This window comes from Balaenoptera ricei, chromosome 4, assembly GCF_028023285.1.
Source record: "Balaenoptera ricei isolate mBalRic1 chromosome 4, mBalRic1.hap2, whole genome shotgun sequence".
Lineage (NCBI taxonomy): Eukaryota > Metazoa > Chordata > Mammalia > Artiodactyla > Balaenopteridae > Balaenoptera > Balaenoptera ricei.
The window spans coordinates 32729947-32745082 of record NC_082642.1 but is presented as its reverse complement, the minus strand read 5'-3'; the positions used below and the strand labels follow the sequence as shown (position 1 = coordinate 32745082).

General features: G+C 38.4%; 1 protein-coding gene across 1 annotated transcript in view; it reads right to left on the bottom strand.

Moving 5' to 3' along the window:
* The window catches only part of KCNH8 (potassium voltage-gated channel subfamily H member 8), a 403459-nt gene that overhangs the window by 25267 nt on the left and 363056 nt on the right, over nt 1-15136 (bottom strand). The window contains exons 12-15 of the mRNA XM_059921945.1: nt 13659-13697; nt 8674-9032; nt 6530-6636; nt 3764-3840 (exon numbers count right to left, since the gene is read on the bottom strand). Coding sequence (XP_059777928.1) covers nt 3764-3840; nt 6530-6636; nt 8674-9032; nt 13659-13697 — 582 coding nt within the window. The remainder of the gene's footprint in view (nt 1-3763; nt 3841-6529; nt 6637-8673; nt 9033-13658; nt 13698-15136) is intronic.

Sequence of the window (15136 nt, the reverse complement as noted above, 5' to 3'; positions counted from 1 at the left end):
ATTAATTAATTTATTTATTTATTTTGGCCGCGCTGTCTGGCTTACAGGATCTTAGTTCCCTGACCAGGGATCGAACCCACTCCCCCTGCCGTACAAGCACAGAGTCGTAACCACTGGACCACCAGGGAAGTCCTAAGTTGTACACTTTAAAAGGATGAATTCTATGACACGTTAATTATACCTCAATAAAGTTGTTTTAAAAATGGAGTTAATAAATAGTATGAGAAGCCAGACTTCTCTCTCAAAAAAAGTCAATATAAGTTGTTTCTACAAAACTCATTTATTTTTTTGTTTAGGCATGTATTATATACATGAAACATTTTCATTCTCAATATAGTTAAGACTCAAGTTGGAATAAAATGGCCTAATATTAACTGGCTCCTTTATGTACCTACAAAATTAAATGCTAACAAGTGGCAATTAGAGCACTCCAGCCAAAGTGCACTCTGCTAAGGATGATTTAACAAGCCACCACATTTTCTCACTTTGAAATTGAAGATTTGCCTGTGATTACCTTTCTGTTAAGTTTGGCAGCTTGTTTTCTGCCTAGTTTTATCATCATTTTACCACTTAAACGTTTAGTGTAATGTCAAATAATGGTTAAGCATTGTTAACTGGCATACTGGGTCTCCTTGCCCTTCAATCAACTTAAGTGCTACAGAATAAGTGTTCTTTACAGTAAATCGGTGACACTTTTACATCAAACTATTTAGTTAAAATAAGATGCACTGAAATGTAATTTTTTTACCCTATCATTTTTTATTGTAATTTTAAAAAATAAATTTATTATTTATTGGGTCTTCATTGCTGTGTGTGGCTTTCTCTAGTTGCGGCGAGCGGGGGCTACTCTTCCTTGCGGTGCGTGGGCTTCTCATTGCAGTGGCTTCTCTTGTTGCGGAGCATGAGCTCTAGGTGCACGGGCTTCAGTAATTGTGGCAGGCAGGCTCAGTAGTTGTGGCACATGGGCTTAGTTGCTCAGTGGCCTGTGGGATCTTCCCGGACCAGGGCTCAAACTCGTGTCCCCTGCACTGGCAGGGAGATTCTTAACCACTGTGCCACCAGGGAAGTCCCTATTCTAACTTTATAGTGAGCGTCTTCATAGCAAAAGGAACTCTCAGGTGAAAGCAGTCTCATTTTCATGAACAAATATGTTTCCCTTAAGTCCATTCATTTTCATTTTATTCCATATGCATTGACTAATTCTCTCTCCTATTACTCTGCATGGGGCACAGTTGGGTAGCAGGGGGGACTAACTTGAGAGTCACATTTGTTGACTAGAAGCATGACCTTGTATGAGGAGAGAATGAGCATTTGACCACCATGTTTGGTGCTTTACATATGGTATTAAGTCCTTACCACACTCCTCTATGACAGATTTTATCATTACCATTTAATAGAGGAAAAACCTGAACTTAGGGAAGGTGAACATTGAAGACACCAACACATTTTTTTCCCCAGACTAATTTCTAACTTCTGTGTTTGAGCTAAGATATTGGTCAGTCAGTTCCTAAAACCATTAAATAAACTCAAATGTGAGGGAAAATATTGATAATTCAAATGGTATTAATGTGTGATTTTATCTGAGAACAATATCTTAAAGAAAATTGTTTAATAAACAGTTGCTATCCAAAAAAAAAAACCCAACAACAAAATACCCCACAATAATAAAGCACTCTTAAACCACACACACACAAAAGTTGATGTCCAGGTGTCCAAAAGAGTGTTTAGTTTGTTTTGTTTTTGTTCTACCGTGTATTTTTTTTTTTTTTTGGTGTATTTTTAATGAGATTATTTGGGTGATCTCACATATGGCCAAGCCCTCGTGATTTAAGCAGTTTCAATCCAGTTAGTTTTTCTTTTCCTATTTTGTTAGTCTGCCCTTTGGCTCTCTTACTTCTTGTTGGCAACAATCTCACTTCCAGAAAGTGTAGACTCCGAAGGAGAGAGGGCAGTAAAGCACAAATCTTCACTAAGCTGATGGAACACACGTTGAACAAAAACCTATAGACTTGGGCTTCCCTGGTAGGGCAGTGGTTAAGAATCCGCCTGCCAATGCAGGGGACACGGGTTTGAGCCCTGGTTCAGGAAGATCCCACAGGCCGCGGAGCAGCTAAGCCCGTGTGCCACAACTACTGAGCCTGTGCTCTGGAGCCCACGAACCACAACTACTGAAGCCCGTGCGCCTAGAGCCTGTGCTCTGCAACAAGAGAAGCCACCACGATGAGAAGCCCACGCACCTCAACGAAGAGTAGCCCCTGCTCGCATTAAGTAGAGAAAGCCCACACGCAGCAATGAAGACCCAGTGCAGCCAAAAATAAAATAAATGAAATAAATAAATTATTAACAAAAAACCCTATAGACTTTATGACAAGCTGCCCAGTTTTCCATTATTACAGGTAACTGGAAACCAATTATGATTATGTGAATTTCATTTTTTTCAGATCTCATCAATATCATCAGTTGGTTACATTTTCCCTCAAGACCTCATCAGAGAATCTAAAACTTCAGCCCTATTACCCTGTCTGTGTCTGCTCACTGAACTTGGCCTAGGTCTACCCAGAAGGTCACCACAGACAGCTGGGTCTTCCTGCATATTCCTGTTTGTTCTAGTGTCTTCTGCAGCTAAGCCTGAAGGTAACCTCTCAGGAGCCACCCTCAACTCCTTTTACTTGTCTCATGGAAGAACAATTCTGAGTTTCCCTACACAGTCTCTCAGTGCCCCCCCAGCAGGGTCAAGCCCCAATTGCCTACAGAGTTAATGATCTCATTAACACACACTTATTTACTTGTTTTCCTTTCTTTCCTGTCTTATTCCTCTACTCCTTCATCTTGCTTCCTGGATCACCTCCCAAAGAAACTATCTGCATCCAAATCATTGTCTCAAAATCTATTTCTTTTTTTTTAAATTTAATTTTAGGGAGACACCCAAATTAAGAGAGTGATTCAGAAATTACCTTCTCTATTTATATGAGACATCCAGAAAAGACAAATTTATAGAAACAGAAAGTAGATAAGTGGTTGCCTAGGGCTGGATGTGGGAACAGAGATTAATCATAAATGGGTCTGAGAGGTCTTTTTAGGAGGAAAAATACTCTAAAACTCAGGTGGGGATGGTTGAACCACTCAATAAAGATAGTAAAAATCATTAAACTGTACACTTGAAATGGGTGAATTTTATGATACGTACAATATACCTCAATAAAGTTTTTAAAGAAATTACCTTATTTTACACGGAGAGATGGTAAGATCTAAAGAGCTAAAGTGCTCAAAGTTACACAGCAAATACAGGCCAGAGAAAAGAATAGAGTTTCAGGCCATTTGATTACTCTGATTCATTACTTTTGATTCATCTGTGGACAAATGATCTTGCTTTAACTCACTAAAAATTAAAGTACATGAAAAAAGTGAAAAAGCACCAATTAAACCAAGTATCAATACATTTATGACACCAATTATAATAATTATCATTTAGTTAGTGCTTCCTGTAGGTTAAATACTTTACCTAGGTTATTTCATTTAATTTCACAAGTGGGCCGTAAGGTAGGGATGACTGCTATCTCTTTGTTACACATGGGAAAATAGAGCTTGAGAGAAGGTAAGTGACTAATACTCACATGAGGCTGAGTGGGAATTCATCCATATTTGTCACCAGACACCAGAGTGCATATTCATCGTGACTATATTATACCACTTCTGCTGGTGACTAGGATTTCTTTCCCCTCTTACCACTCCAGCATGACCAGAGAAAGGCAAAGCTCCATACCTCACTGTTGAGTTTGTTTATCTGCTGTTTGGTCTCCTCTGCTTTGATGAAGAGGACAGCAGCTCCAATCTCTGGGTCTGGAAAGTGACACACAGGCAGAATGAGTCCTTCAGGAATAAACCTCATATTTCAGGACTGGGGCGGTTAAAACAGGGAAGGAAACCCAAGCTACCTTCAACCTTTCCTGATGTCAGTGCACTGTAGCTTCTGTCTCCCTAGTTCTCCTCTGGATGGCACCTGGTGGGCTCTTTGGAACTAGGCACACAGCATGGTGGTGACTGTGGCCACACTTACTGGATGTGTCCATGACCACTCTCCCCCACTCCTGAACACAATCCTACCATGTGCCCAAATGTCACATGTTCTCTTCTTTGACCATTTTCCAAAAATATATCACAGCCAGTGTCCAAGCCATAGAAAAGAGATGTTCTTTTTCTCCTCTCTTCCCTTTCCAGATTTTGAGTCCTGTACCCATGAGAGCATTTTCCTCCCACCTCTATTAAAGCTGCTCATCCCCACTGCAGGTTTTCTGTCTCTTCCAGTGTTGCTCTAAAAGGTAAATTCTCCCATTTCCCGGGTCTCTCATCTCCACTTTTTCTCTACCTTACTTTTACAAATACATTCATATCTGTTAGGAGCAGAAGCACAGATGAGTCATTGCTAGCTAGAGTGGAAAGGATTTGATATACAGAGCTATCTATATCTAGATCTATATATGTCGTGTATATATATCATGATGACTATCCTAATATCCTAATTCTGGTCAATTATGTGTAGAAAATTTGTCTGTGAGAGAAAAAAGTCGCTCAAAACAATCCAAAGTGTCAGAGTAGTAAAAGCTCCTTTTGCTGAGATATTTTGTAAAGTTAATCTATTCATTCAATGAATGATAAGAGATCGCCTACAACAGGCTAAGCCTCCTTTAGATGAGACAGAAATAACAAAAATATATTGACCTTCATGGGGCTTTGAGTCTAGCTGGGAAAAGAGACATTGAAAAAGCAATTATGGGGCTTCCCTGGTGGTGCAGTGGTTAAGAATCTGCCTGCCAATGCAGGGGACACGGGTTCGAGCCCTGGTCTGGGAAGACCCCACATGCCATGGGGCAACTAAGCCCGTGCACCACAACTACTGAAGCCCCCGCGCTTAGAGCCAGTGCTCTGCAACAAGAGAAGCCACTGCAATGAGAAGCCCGCGCACCGCAATGAAAAGTAGCCCCCGCTCGCTGCAGCTAGAGAAAGCCCACGCACAGCAATGAAGACCCAACGCAGCCAAAAATAATAAATAAATAAATAAATTTATATTAAAAAAAAAGCAATTATGCAATAGGTGTGGATTTCATACTAAGGGCAGTAGGAATCCATCTCAGGATTTTAAGAATAGGAATAGCGTAATAAGAATAAATTTGTATTTTTAAAAAAGTTCATGCTGTATGGAGAACAGTGTGAAAACAGAGAAGAGACTTTGGAAGCAGTGCAGGCAAGAGTGAATGTGGCAGGGAAAAGGGTGGTGGAAGGAAGGATAGAAAGTCTCAGACAGAACTGAGAGATATTTAGGAGGTAAAGTCAAGAATATTTGTTGCTTGAATGGATGAGTATTGGGGTAGATGTTGGGAAAAGGGAGAAGAGGAGGCTAAGGGGGGTGGCAGGACCAGAAATACTAGGTGGATGGCATGATGACGTCCTGTGAGCCAACAAGGAAAACTTCCTGTTGGGACCCACCATCAGCTTCCATAGCAAATGCTCACATCTGGTTGACTAGAACTATGATTTCTGTGCTTCTTGCCCAGAGCAGATATAAGTCCATTACATGGATGAATCATGATTGTTGACTGACATCTGCATTCCTCTCCTCACCTTCCCACCTTGCACCATCATCCTACCATTGAGTCTTACTCTTCCATCTTCCCAGAAGATGAGTGCTGGGAAGAACTGTTGATTGAGATAGAAGACTGGTATTCTACCAAATGGAGACATACCCCCAGAGCTGTACATTCAGAAGTCTTTCTTGGGCTTGGCTTTGCCCATGGAAGGATTCACCAATTAGCAGGAGATCCTGACACAAGGATCTGCCTTGCATCTGGTGACTGTTTGGGATCGCCTATGTTCATTATTCTCTATCAACTACAGGTGCGTCTTCTTTTAGAAGGTGTCATTTCTGGCCTTCATCATGCTGACAAATTCTTTTGTGGGCTATGAACTCAAGAATGAAAGGGAGAGAGAGGAGCCTGGGCTAGGTTTGGGGATACTTTACATTAATTAACCATCCCTAAAGGGTAGTACTTCATATAGTGCCCCATCATTTCCAATATTCTAACATACTTCTGAAGATATTTATCCCTGGCAAACTGCAAGTACATAACCACTTACCCAATAAATTAGTTAAGTATAACCAATGTTCCTACAGTCTACACCCAACACAGCATTTCCTTTGGGTAATGTTGCTTCTGTGGATTAGTCTGCATTTATAATAGGAAAACATGGTTACCCTCTGATGAAGAGCAGAAATTTGAGTGTCCTCCTGACACACCATTTACCTGGGCTGGTAAGCTGCAGGGTGTCGAGCCTGGATGGAGGAACCATTACACACACTATCTTAATAACTTGGAGGTGGCACAGACCCAAGTCAAATTACTTTGTGGCTTTGGTAAAGTTCCATCACATGGAGAATACTCCGAGAATGGGAAGGCAAAAAAGTGCCTATACCAAACATTACAAGTTATAAAGACATATCACCCCTTGAGAGAAGACTAAATATAGAGCTTACCTCCAAGAGGAGGAGAAATTCGGGGCTCCAGTCTGACTCGTTCAGAGCCAAAGTCAAAAGACTGACTTTCCTCACTACTGTTTCCATCTTCAATTCCATCAACAATCCTGTTTAAAATAACAAGGATTGGCTAGTTGCACATTTATATTCATGGGTTCCAGTATTCCTAGAAAACTTGAAAAATCTTGTGTTAAATTTCTAAATTCTAGACAATCTAGAGCTGGGCTATCCAATATGGTAGCCATTAGCCTTATACAGCCATTGAGCACCTGAAATGTGCAAAAAGAGATGTGCTGTAAGTATAAAATACACACTGGATTTTGAAGATTTTAGTAAAAAATGTAAGTTATTTAATTAGTAATTTTTTATATTGTTCACATTTGAAATGCTAGTATTTGGGGCATAATGAGTCAAATAAAATATCTTATTAAAATTATTATTAAATAATTGCACATGTGTGTGTTTACTTTTTAAAGATGTGGCTACTGGAACATTTAAAATTACTCATGTGGCTTACAATTTTAGCTCATGCTATATTTCTATTGAACAGCAATGCTATAGATCTTAGACTCATTTATTCTCAGATTCAAAACCTTAAGCTACAGAAGTTCTCTTATCTAAATTTATATTAATTCACTACTCTATCCAGAATTAAAGAGTTTTAACGTAATGTTTACAGCATCGCAGAAAATAACTTTGAAAACATCTTTGCTCTGGACAAGGACAAAACTCTGAAGTGAGAGTTGAAGAATTATATTTAAATGACTATTAGGACTCTAGCTAATCTTCTTCCTTGGTAAATAATATCTAACACACTCATTATTTTAAAAAAAGATGAACTTATTGTAGAAAATGTAAACATAAAGGTAGCAAAAATCTGAAAAGAAAAATCAACTGTCATTCACCACTACCGTTAACATCTTGGTGTGTTCTCAAAATCTTTTTCTAGATATAAAGTAAAATATGTTTTTTCATAAGTGTAGCATAAGTTGTACATGAAACTTTCTTTTCCAGCTCTGATACATTTTCCCCCTATTTATAATTTAGTATTTTTCATTTTAGAGAAATTTTAGGAAGGAGAAGAGTTAAGGGATGTTTTCAAATTACCATCTCCAACTGAATTCCTGAACATTTATTATCCACCTACTTTTCATTAACCCTGTTTTGCTTACTTTCCCCTTAATATTTTCTCTAAATGGTTAAGTTGTGTTCTTCAAATGACTAACTAAATATGTAGTATATCAGAAACATCTCTTGCCTTACAAGCAGAACAACAGAATTTGAATCTGTATTTCAGAACTCAAATTTCTGATATTTTGGACAAAATATGTAACATTCAAAATACTTAACACTTCTTACAACTTTATAGTAGAGATAATACAAACTACTTTATAGGATTCCTGAAAAGACTAAATATAATAGTAAATGAAAAATTACCTAGCTGAGTACATGAGACTAGGAATCACTCAATATGTTTTTTTCTTGTCTATTTTTTACTGAGTTGTTACACACCGCAGCCTACTCTTTTCACATTTTCTGAGTCAGAATTTTTTACTGTTTCAATCACTTTTAGTTGATTCTAAAGTGAATTTTTTTTTTAATTAGAAAATAGAACCATCCCATATTACCTGCTGAAGGGGCCAGAAATAAAACTGAGTTCAGTCATCCACAATAATGAAGCAAATACTATGGGAAATGAATACTAGCTCTTCATTTCCTTCATAATTTCCACTCATTGCTTCATGAAACTTTTGGTAAGATCAGATATTGAGGGGATAACAATACGGACTTTGTTCCATCACTTTTGTTTTCATTAGAAATTTATAAGTTATAAAATTACAATGTAGAAATATACATCTATAAAAATAGGTAGAGCTAAATGGATAAAGGGAGAAGAGAAAGAATTTGGAACATTTAATGGACCCTTTTGAGAATATGACTAAAATGGTTTATTCTCATCTTGCATACACCTCCACGTAGAGTCAAAAATGGCGCACAAAAATTTAGGGAAACTGAAGCATCAAGGCTAGAAGCCTGCGTGGCAGAAAGGCCCAGAAGGCTGACTAATTTACTAGCCAGGTACTAGTGTGAATAAAATGCAGACACTTTCACCTGGGAAAGAATTCTATGTTGTGAACTCTCACCTTGGACTGAGGTCTGGGGGTCCAGCATTGTTCAAAGTTGAAAGTTGCAATTTCAAGTTCTTCTCTTTTCTTTTACCATGGTTAGGGGCGTCGGCTTCCTGCTTGGTTTTGGGGGAACTGGAACTGGAGACTCTGATAGGTGAGTGAAATGACACTGTTCCCGAGGCCAGCTGCTTCAAGCTTAAGCCAAGATAGCTCTTACTGCTTCCAGGCTTCTTGCTACGGTCAGAGGAAGATCCCCTTGTGTAGATGGGAGAGAGGGAAGCCGTCTCCTCCTCCTCCCGGTCCTCCTCCTCTTCCTCATCTTCCACAATGGATGGGAGTCTCTTCTTGATGCTGCCATTTCCCTTGGGCTCTGACTAAATCAGAGGATAATACAGATGAGTACAGATTGTGAAGACTTCTTGAGAGGCATATCATTCATGCTGCAGGGTCCATCTGAAAAAAGTCAGATCCCCTAGAGCCTTTAAAACGGAAGACCTCACAGATTTTGCTCTTATTTATTCAGGTGTTCAAAGTCTCTCATACTGTATAGCACAGGGAACTCTACTGAATAATCTGTAATAACCTACATGGGAAAAGAATCTGAAAAAGAATGATTCACTTTGCTGTACACCAGAAACTAACACGACACTGTAAATCAACTATACTCCAATAAAAATTTTAAACAAAACAAAACAGAAATAGACTCACAGACATAGAAAACAAACTTAAGATTACCAAAGGGAGGGGGGTAGAGGGATAAATTAGGAGTTTGGCATTAAAATATACACACTACTATATATAAAATAGATAACCAACAAGGACCGCCTATATAGCACAGGGAACTCGATTCAATATCTTGTAAAAACTTATAATGGAAGAGAATGTTAAAAAATGATATATATATATGTGTATATATATATATATATATACACATATATATATCTCAATCACTTTACTGTACACCTGAAACTAACACAACATTGTAAATCAACTATATTTCAATAAAACATGTTAAAAATCTCCCCATTTCTGATCTCTGCTAGGTTTACTCTCTCTGCTTTCCTGGTGTTAGCCCACAATCCTTCTCTTGGTCTTTTAAACTCTCCTGGTGGTGAGCTATGTAAAAGGTGCATTTTATCAGGTTTGCATTGAGGTTTTAATCAGCCTGTCATTTATAATAGCATATGATGGCATGTTTTTAGGAATAAGACATTTTCAATTTTACTGGAAAGTCTTGGGCCTTGATAGTTTATTTAATTTATTTATTTCATTTTTCAGGTATCCTCATCAATTTATTTTTATTGAAGTATGGTTGATATACAATATTATATAAGTTACAGGTGTACAATATAGTGATTCACAGTTTTTACATGTTATACTCCATTTATAGATATTATATAATATTGGCTATATTCCCTGTGTTGTACAGCATCTCCCTGTAGCTTATTTTATACCCAGTAGTTTGTACCTCTTACTCCCCTGCCTGTATCTTGCCCTTCCCCCTTCCCTCTCCCCACTGATAACCACTAGTTTGTTCTCTGTGTCTGTGAGTCTGCTTCTTTTTGGTTATATTCACTAGTTTGTTGTATTTTTTAGATTCCACATATAAGTGATCTCATACAGTATTTGTCTTTCTCTGTCTGACTGATTTCACTTAGCATAATTGGGCCTTGATATTTTAAAGTTACAGGGTCCTCAGTGGAACTTTATGTGGAGATCAACCAGCAAAATTATATTATCTTTGAGAATAAAACTCTTTCCTATTTTGGATCATAGATGCAAGAAGATCAGAAGTGTCCTCAGCTCTCCTTGTTCTCACAAGTCAGGTGGCAGGAAGTACAGCAAACCATTTGATCCTCTCACCTTGAAGAGCCTTAGGAAAGGAAAGGGAGAGTTTTGCAAACTCTTCTGTAGGATTCCTGTCTGGGTTCCTTCAACCTTACAGGCTTAGAAGAAGCAAAGGAGAGGATGGGAGAGGATGAAGGAGGGGATAATGAAGGGGCAGGGCAGACAAGGTAGCAAAAGCTAAGCTGATGGCCCTCAACAGAGTCACTCTAAGAGTATGTGTTTCTTGCTCTGCCCCAGACACGGCCTCCCTGCTCCAAAAAGCCAGTTCATTTTTCTGTGCCTCAGTTTCTTTTGAGGATACAATCATTTGTACCTGCTTATCAATAATTCGTAATAAAAATAAACTGAAAAGACCTAAGAATACTATTTAAATGTCATGAGCTGTCATGGTTATTACTTCATCTCAATAAATAGTTGTTTTATTGGTATATGAATTTTATTGTAACAGTTATAATGATATATATATATATGTAACAAAAAAATGAACTTGAATCTGTAGTGACTGACAGGCCCATTCACCCATTTAGTTGAGGCCATAGCTGATCAGTTCACTTAGGAAGGTTTTTTTTTTTTTGTATTTTAATCTTATGGGTCAAAATTTCTTGAGGAAGTGGAATTATTAGACTCATCTTTCCAACTAGATGTGATTATTTTAATTAATGGTAAAGCTATTAGTTCTTTATTCAATAGTCATGGTTTTGCTTTTATTTGTTTTTTTTTGTTTTTTTCTTCACAGCATTTTAAATTCTGTGCTTTTAACAAAAGATGGAGCCATGTGGAATTGCAGAGGAACATCTGTATACCAGTATTGTAGAACAGAAAAGTGAGCTCACCCAGCTAAAGATACAACAGGGCGAACTTATCACAGAAATTAAAATCAGTGAGTACATTCTCTAATTGGACTTCTGTTTACATTTGCATTGGCAATTTAAGCATTCCTTTGTTTCAAGGAGGCTCCCTTGGCTCTAACAGAATCTTCTGACTAGTAACCTATAAGATGTTTGTACTTCTACAAGTTCATTTAATTTTCATACTTCCCTGCTTGGCACCTTGGACAATTTGCTTAGGTACTGCCTCTTGTGACTGGGACAGCCAACACGGTTTATACCAAGAATTCATTAGCCTATGGACCATCATTGCAGACAATACCCAAATTTATTATTATTAAATATCCAGCCCCACATGCAGCCTCTGTGCAGGAGGAGTACTGGTTACTTTCTTCAGGCCATCGGTATAGAAACCCCCTCCTCCCTCGTGTCACTGGATTCACCTGTGTATACATGGCCACAAAATTCAACCACAGATCTTTTCCTTCTCTCTGACCCATCTCTTCCTTTCCCTCTCATCTTTCTCATGAATGCTCCCATGAGGGCAATGAGGTTTTATCCCCACAGTCAAAGGAGTCTCTAATTTTGCTCGTGACATCTTGCTGGGATAGTCATTTCAAGCTCACAAATGAGTCTTGACTAAACGTGTCTTGACGAAAAGGAAAGCAGAATAAAGTCTAGTGGTGGAATGCATGTGTTTTTGGTCACACAGTCTTGAAAGTCCTGTGACTTACTAGCTATAACCTTGGTCAGGTAATGTTATTGTTTAAAGCCTTGGTTTCCTCACCTGTAAATTGGCAATAATGTGAGGAAAAAATTAGGTATTAGATAATGGTAGTTACACCCTTAGTGATATGCACTGAATGTGTTTAATTAAATGCTTGCCCTTGTGATGATGGTGATGATCATGAAGAAAAAGGAAACAAAATTTACATCAGGGCAGGTCCTACAGATAGTGTGATATTTTACATAATCTCCCCTTCTTTCTTAGTTAACAGAACTCTTAGCAATGCACCTTGCCCGAAGATCACCTTTTTCAGACCCCTTGCCACTTGGTTTGGCCATAAGGCCAAATTCTAGGATGATAGTATGCCAGTGGGCAGGTTATAGGGAAATTTTAGGAAGGCTCCTAGAAGGAGGGGAGCATCTGTCTTGCTCTTTTACTTTGCTTTAGTTTCTAGTCTGGAACACTGATGAAATGAATGGATCTCCAGCAGCCATCTGAGAAAATGAGGAGAAGGAAGGCATACGTTGAGGATCATGAAGCAGAAAGAGGAAATCTCCAGGCCTACTGACACTGTTATATTGCTCACCTCTGGCCTTGTCCATGAGAGAGAAATAAAGATCTATTGTATTGAAACCCCTGTTATTCTGGTAGTTTTGGTACTGCAAATGAACTTCAGCCTTAATTATACAGATTTTTTTTTTGAAAGTTAAGGATGGTGTATTCTTGGAGGGGATGTTCATTTTCAGAGTGCTATGGCGGGGTGAGGAATTCAGGTGGGAAAATCCAAAAGGAGGCTAAATTTCTCTTCATGAGAAAGAGAATATAGGAAAACTCTGGCGGAAAAGAGGTAATGAGGGAAGGATGCCTGTTGAGAAGAGTTTAAATGTAACGACAGTTTTGCTAGTTCCTGAAGAGGGCTTTTGCAGAGATGAGAGAGAAAAGACAACTAGTGGCACGGAGGAACTTGGTTGATAGCACTGAGACGTTTTAAGAGCTTTAAAAATGTTTCTCAATAACAACTCTGTTTGCTTCCCACCCCCAACCATCTTTGGTCCATTATCAACGTCTTTGTAACATGCTGTGTAATTAGATTTATTTGTGCACCTCTGTATGCATGTGTGTCTGTGTGTGTATGCATGTGTGTGAAAGTTGGGGGGTTCTGCTTCAAGAGGGTACAGAGCAAGAAAAGGAGCTGTTTACAGGGTTTCTGTCACGGGATTATTGGTAATAAAGGTCTAGGTAATAAATCGGACAAGTTACTGTTTGGGGGGAAAGTTTTCTGTGAAATTGGAGGGTTCTTAAAAGTTGGGACTGACTTAAAAGCTCAATTCTTCTAAGGTCAATACCTCAGGACTTTGTTACTCTGGGCAGGTTTTGGTGACAAACTATGTTTTAACAATAGCTCTAAGATCCTTAAATAGATATATGAGTTTCAATCATTCTCTATTCCCAAATTCATGAAAGTCATTGCCACGTCTCTCTCAAGTGCTTTAGGGGAAGTCAAAAATGAATACATAACATCCTCAAGGGGGAGACAGATATGTTGGAAATCCCACAAATTTTAGATAAATATTTTGCTCTTTGGCAAAAAGCCATACCTGTGAGACCGTAGATTTGTTCGACAATCTTGATATCACCTGAAAGAACAAACAAACGAACAGAAGTTGTAACAATCATTTACACCTTCTCGGTGGTTTGGAACCGAGTGAAATGGAGGCAGGGAAAGAGATGAAAGTTCAGAGGCTTTTGGGGGGGAGATGGGCCACCTGCATGGGCCAGAGAAGAGGAAATACCTCACGAGAGATGCTGGGAGCATCTCCCACACCTCGCCCTCTAGGAACTCTACTGACCAGAGTGTGTAATAAAGAAAATGGAGCAGCAAATTGACTGTCTAGTACAGGACACCACACCCAGGAAATAGGGGTCAAAATAGTACACTCATCGGCTACATTTTCCATCTTGATGCTTTATTGGCTCTCTTTTTGTTTTCCATCTCCCTTATTCCTCTTTCTTGCCCTTTTGCTAAATTATCTTATCTTCCATGATTTTTCTCTCCAGCTCTGTGAAAAAAAGAAATCATGGAGGTATTTCTTATTTAATCTCATTTCTTTCTATTTATCTACCTCCCCTTTTTCTTTGGATATGGGTGGGGGTGATGAACCCTTTCTGTCCCATTTGTTTTACTCGCTATGATGTTCCCTGTGGACTAGGATTAAGTTCACTGCGTATCCAAATTTTCAATTTAAGTGATTTTAAGATCCAATTGATTGTAAAAAAGAAAAATAAATGCTGTCAATCAAATTGTGACATGCCGTCAGTTATAAGATTTATCCCAGTTTCAGAGATGGTAAAATGTGAAAAACAAATGTGTAACATAGAATCACTTAAGTGCAAAACACATCTTGCATAAAATCAAACTATGGTACTGTGGAGGAGTACATTAAAAAGCATGCACCTTCCATGACATACAAACAAGCTCTGGAAATTATAACATATCCGGGAAATATGCTTCAGGTCTCATCCACATTGTTTTTTGCTCAAATATACTTCTCTCATTTTAAAGTGGTAATAGATGCTATAAATTAACATAATTTTATTCCCATGAAAAAAACAACTTGCACTTGAAAATGACCTGCTTAGTAAGTGAGACATATTTGGTAATTCTGTCACCCCCCCACCACTGTTTTTTTTTTTCTAGATGATTAGAGAAATAGATCTGTTATTATTTATACAAATGCCAGCATCATTATTGCTGTGCAAATATATGTTTCATCAATGTTTAATTTTATCAAAGCAGTAAACCCATTCTACATCTGTTTAGTTGCCTAAATATGCATTGATCAGTAGCACTGAAGACGTAAGTTTTGCAATAATTCCCTGAATGGTGACAAGTAAAACAGCTGAATAATTAAAAGTGTGGAAAATAAAACAAAATTACAATGTCGTTGCTACTGTGGTAGATATAAAAAATGGGTTTTTGAAAAGCTTTTCAGTTACAGCTTGGATGAAAGAAAGAACAGCCCTGGGATTCAGGAAGCCTGAACATCTCCAGGTCAGAGATGCTCTCTAAGGGATA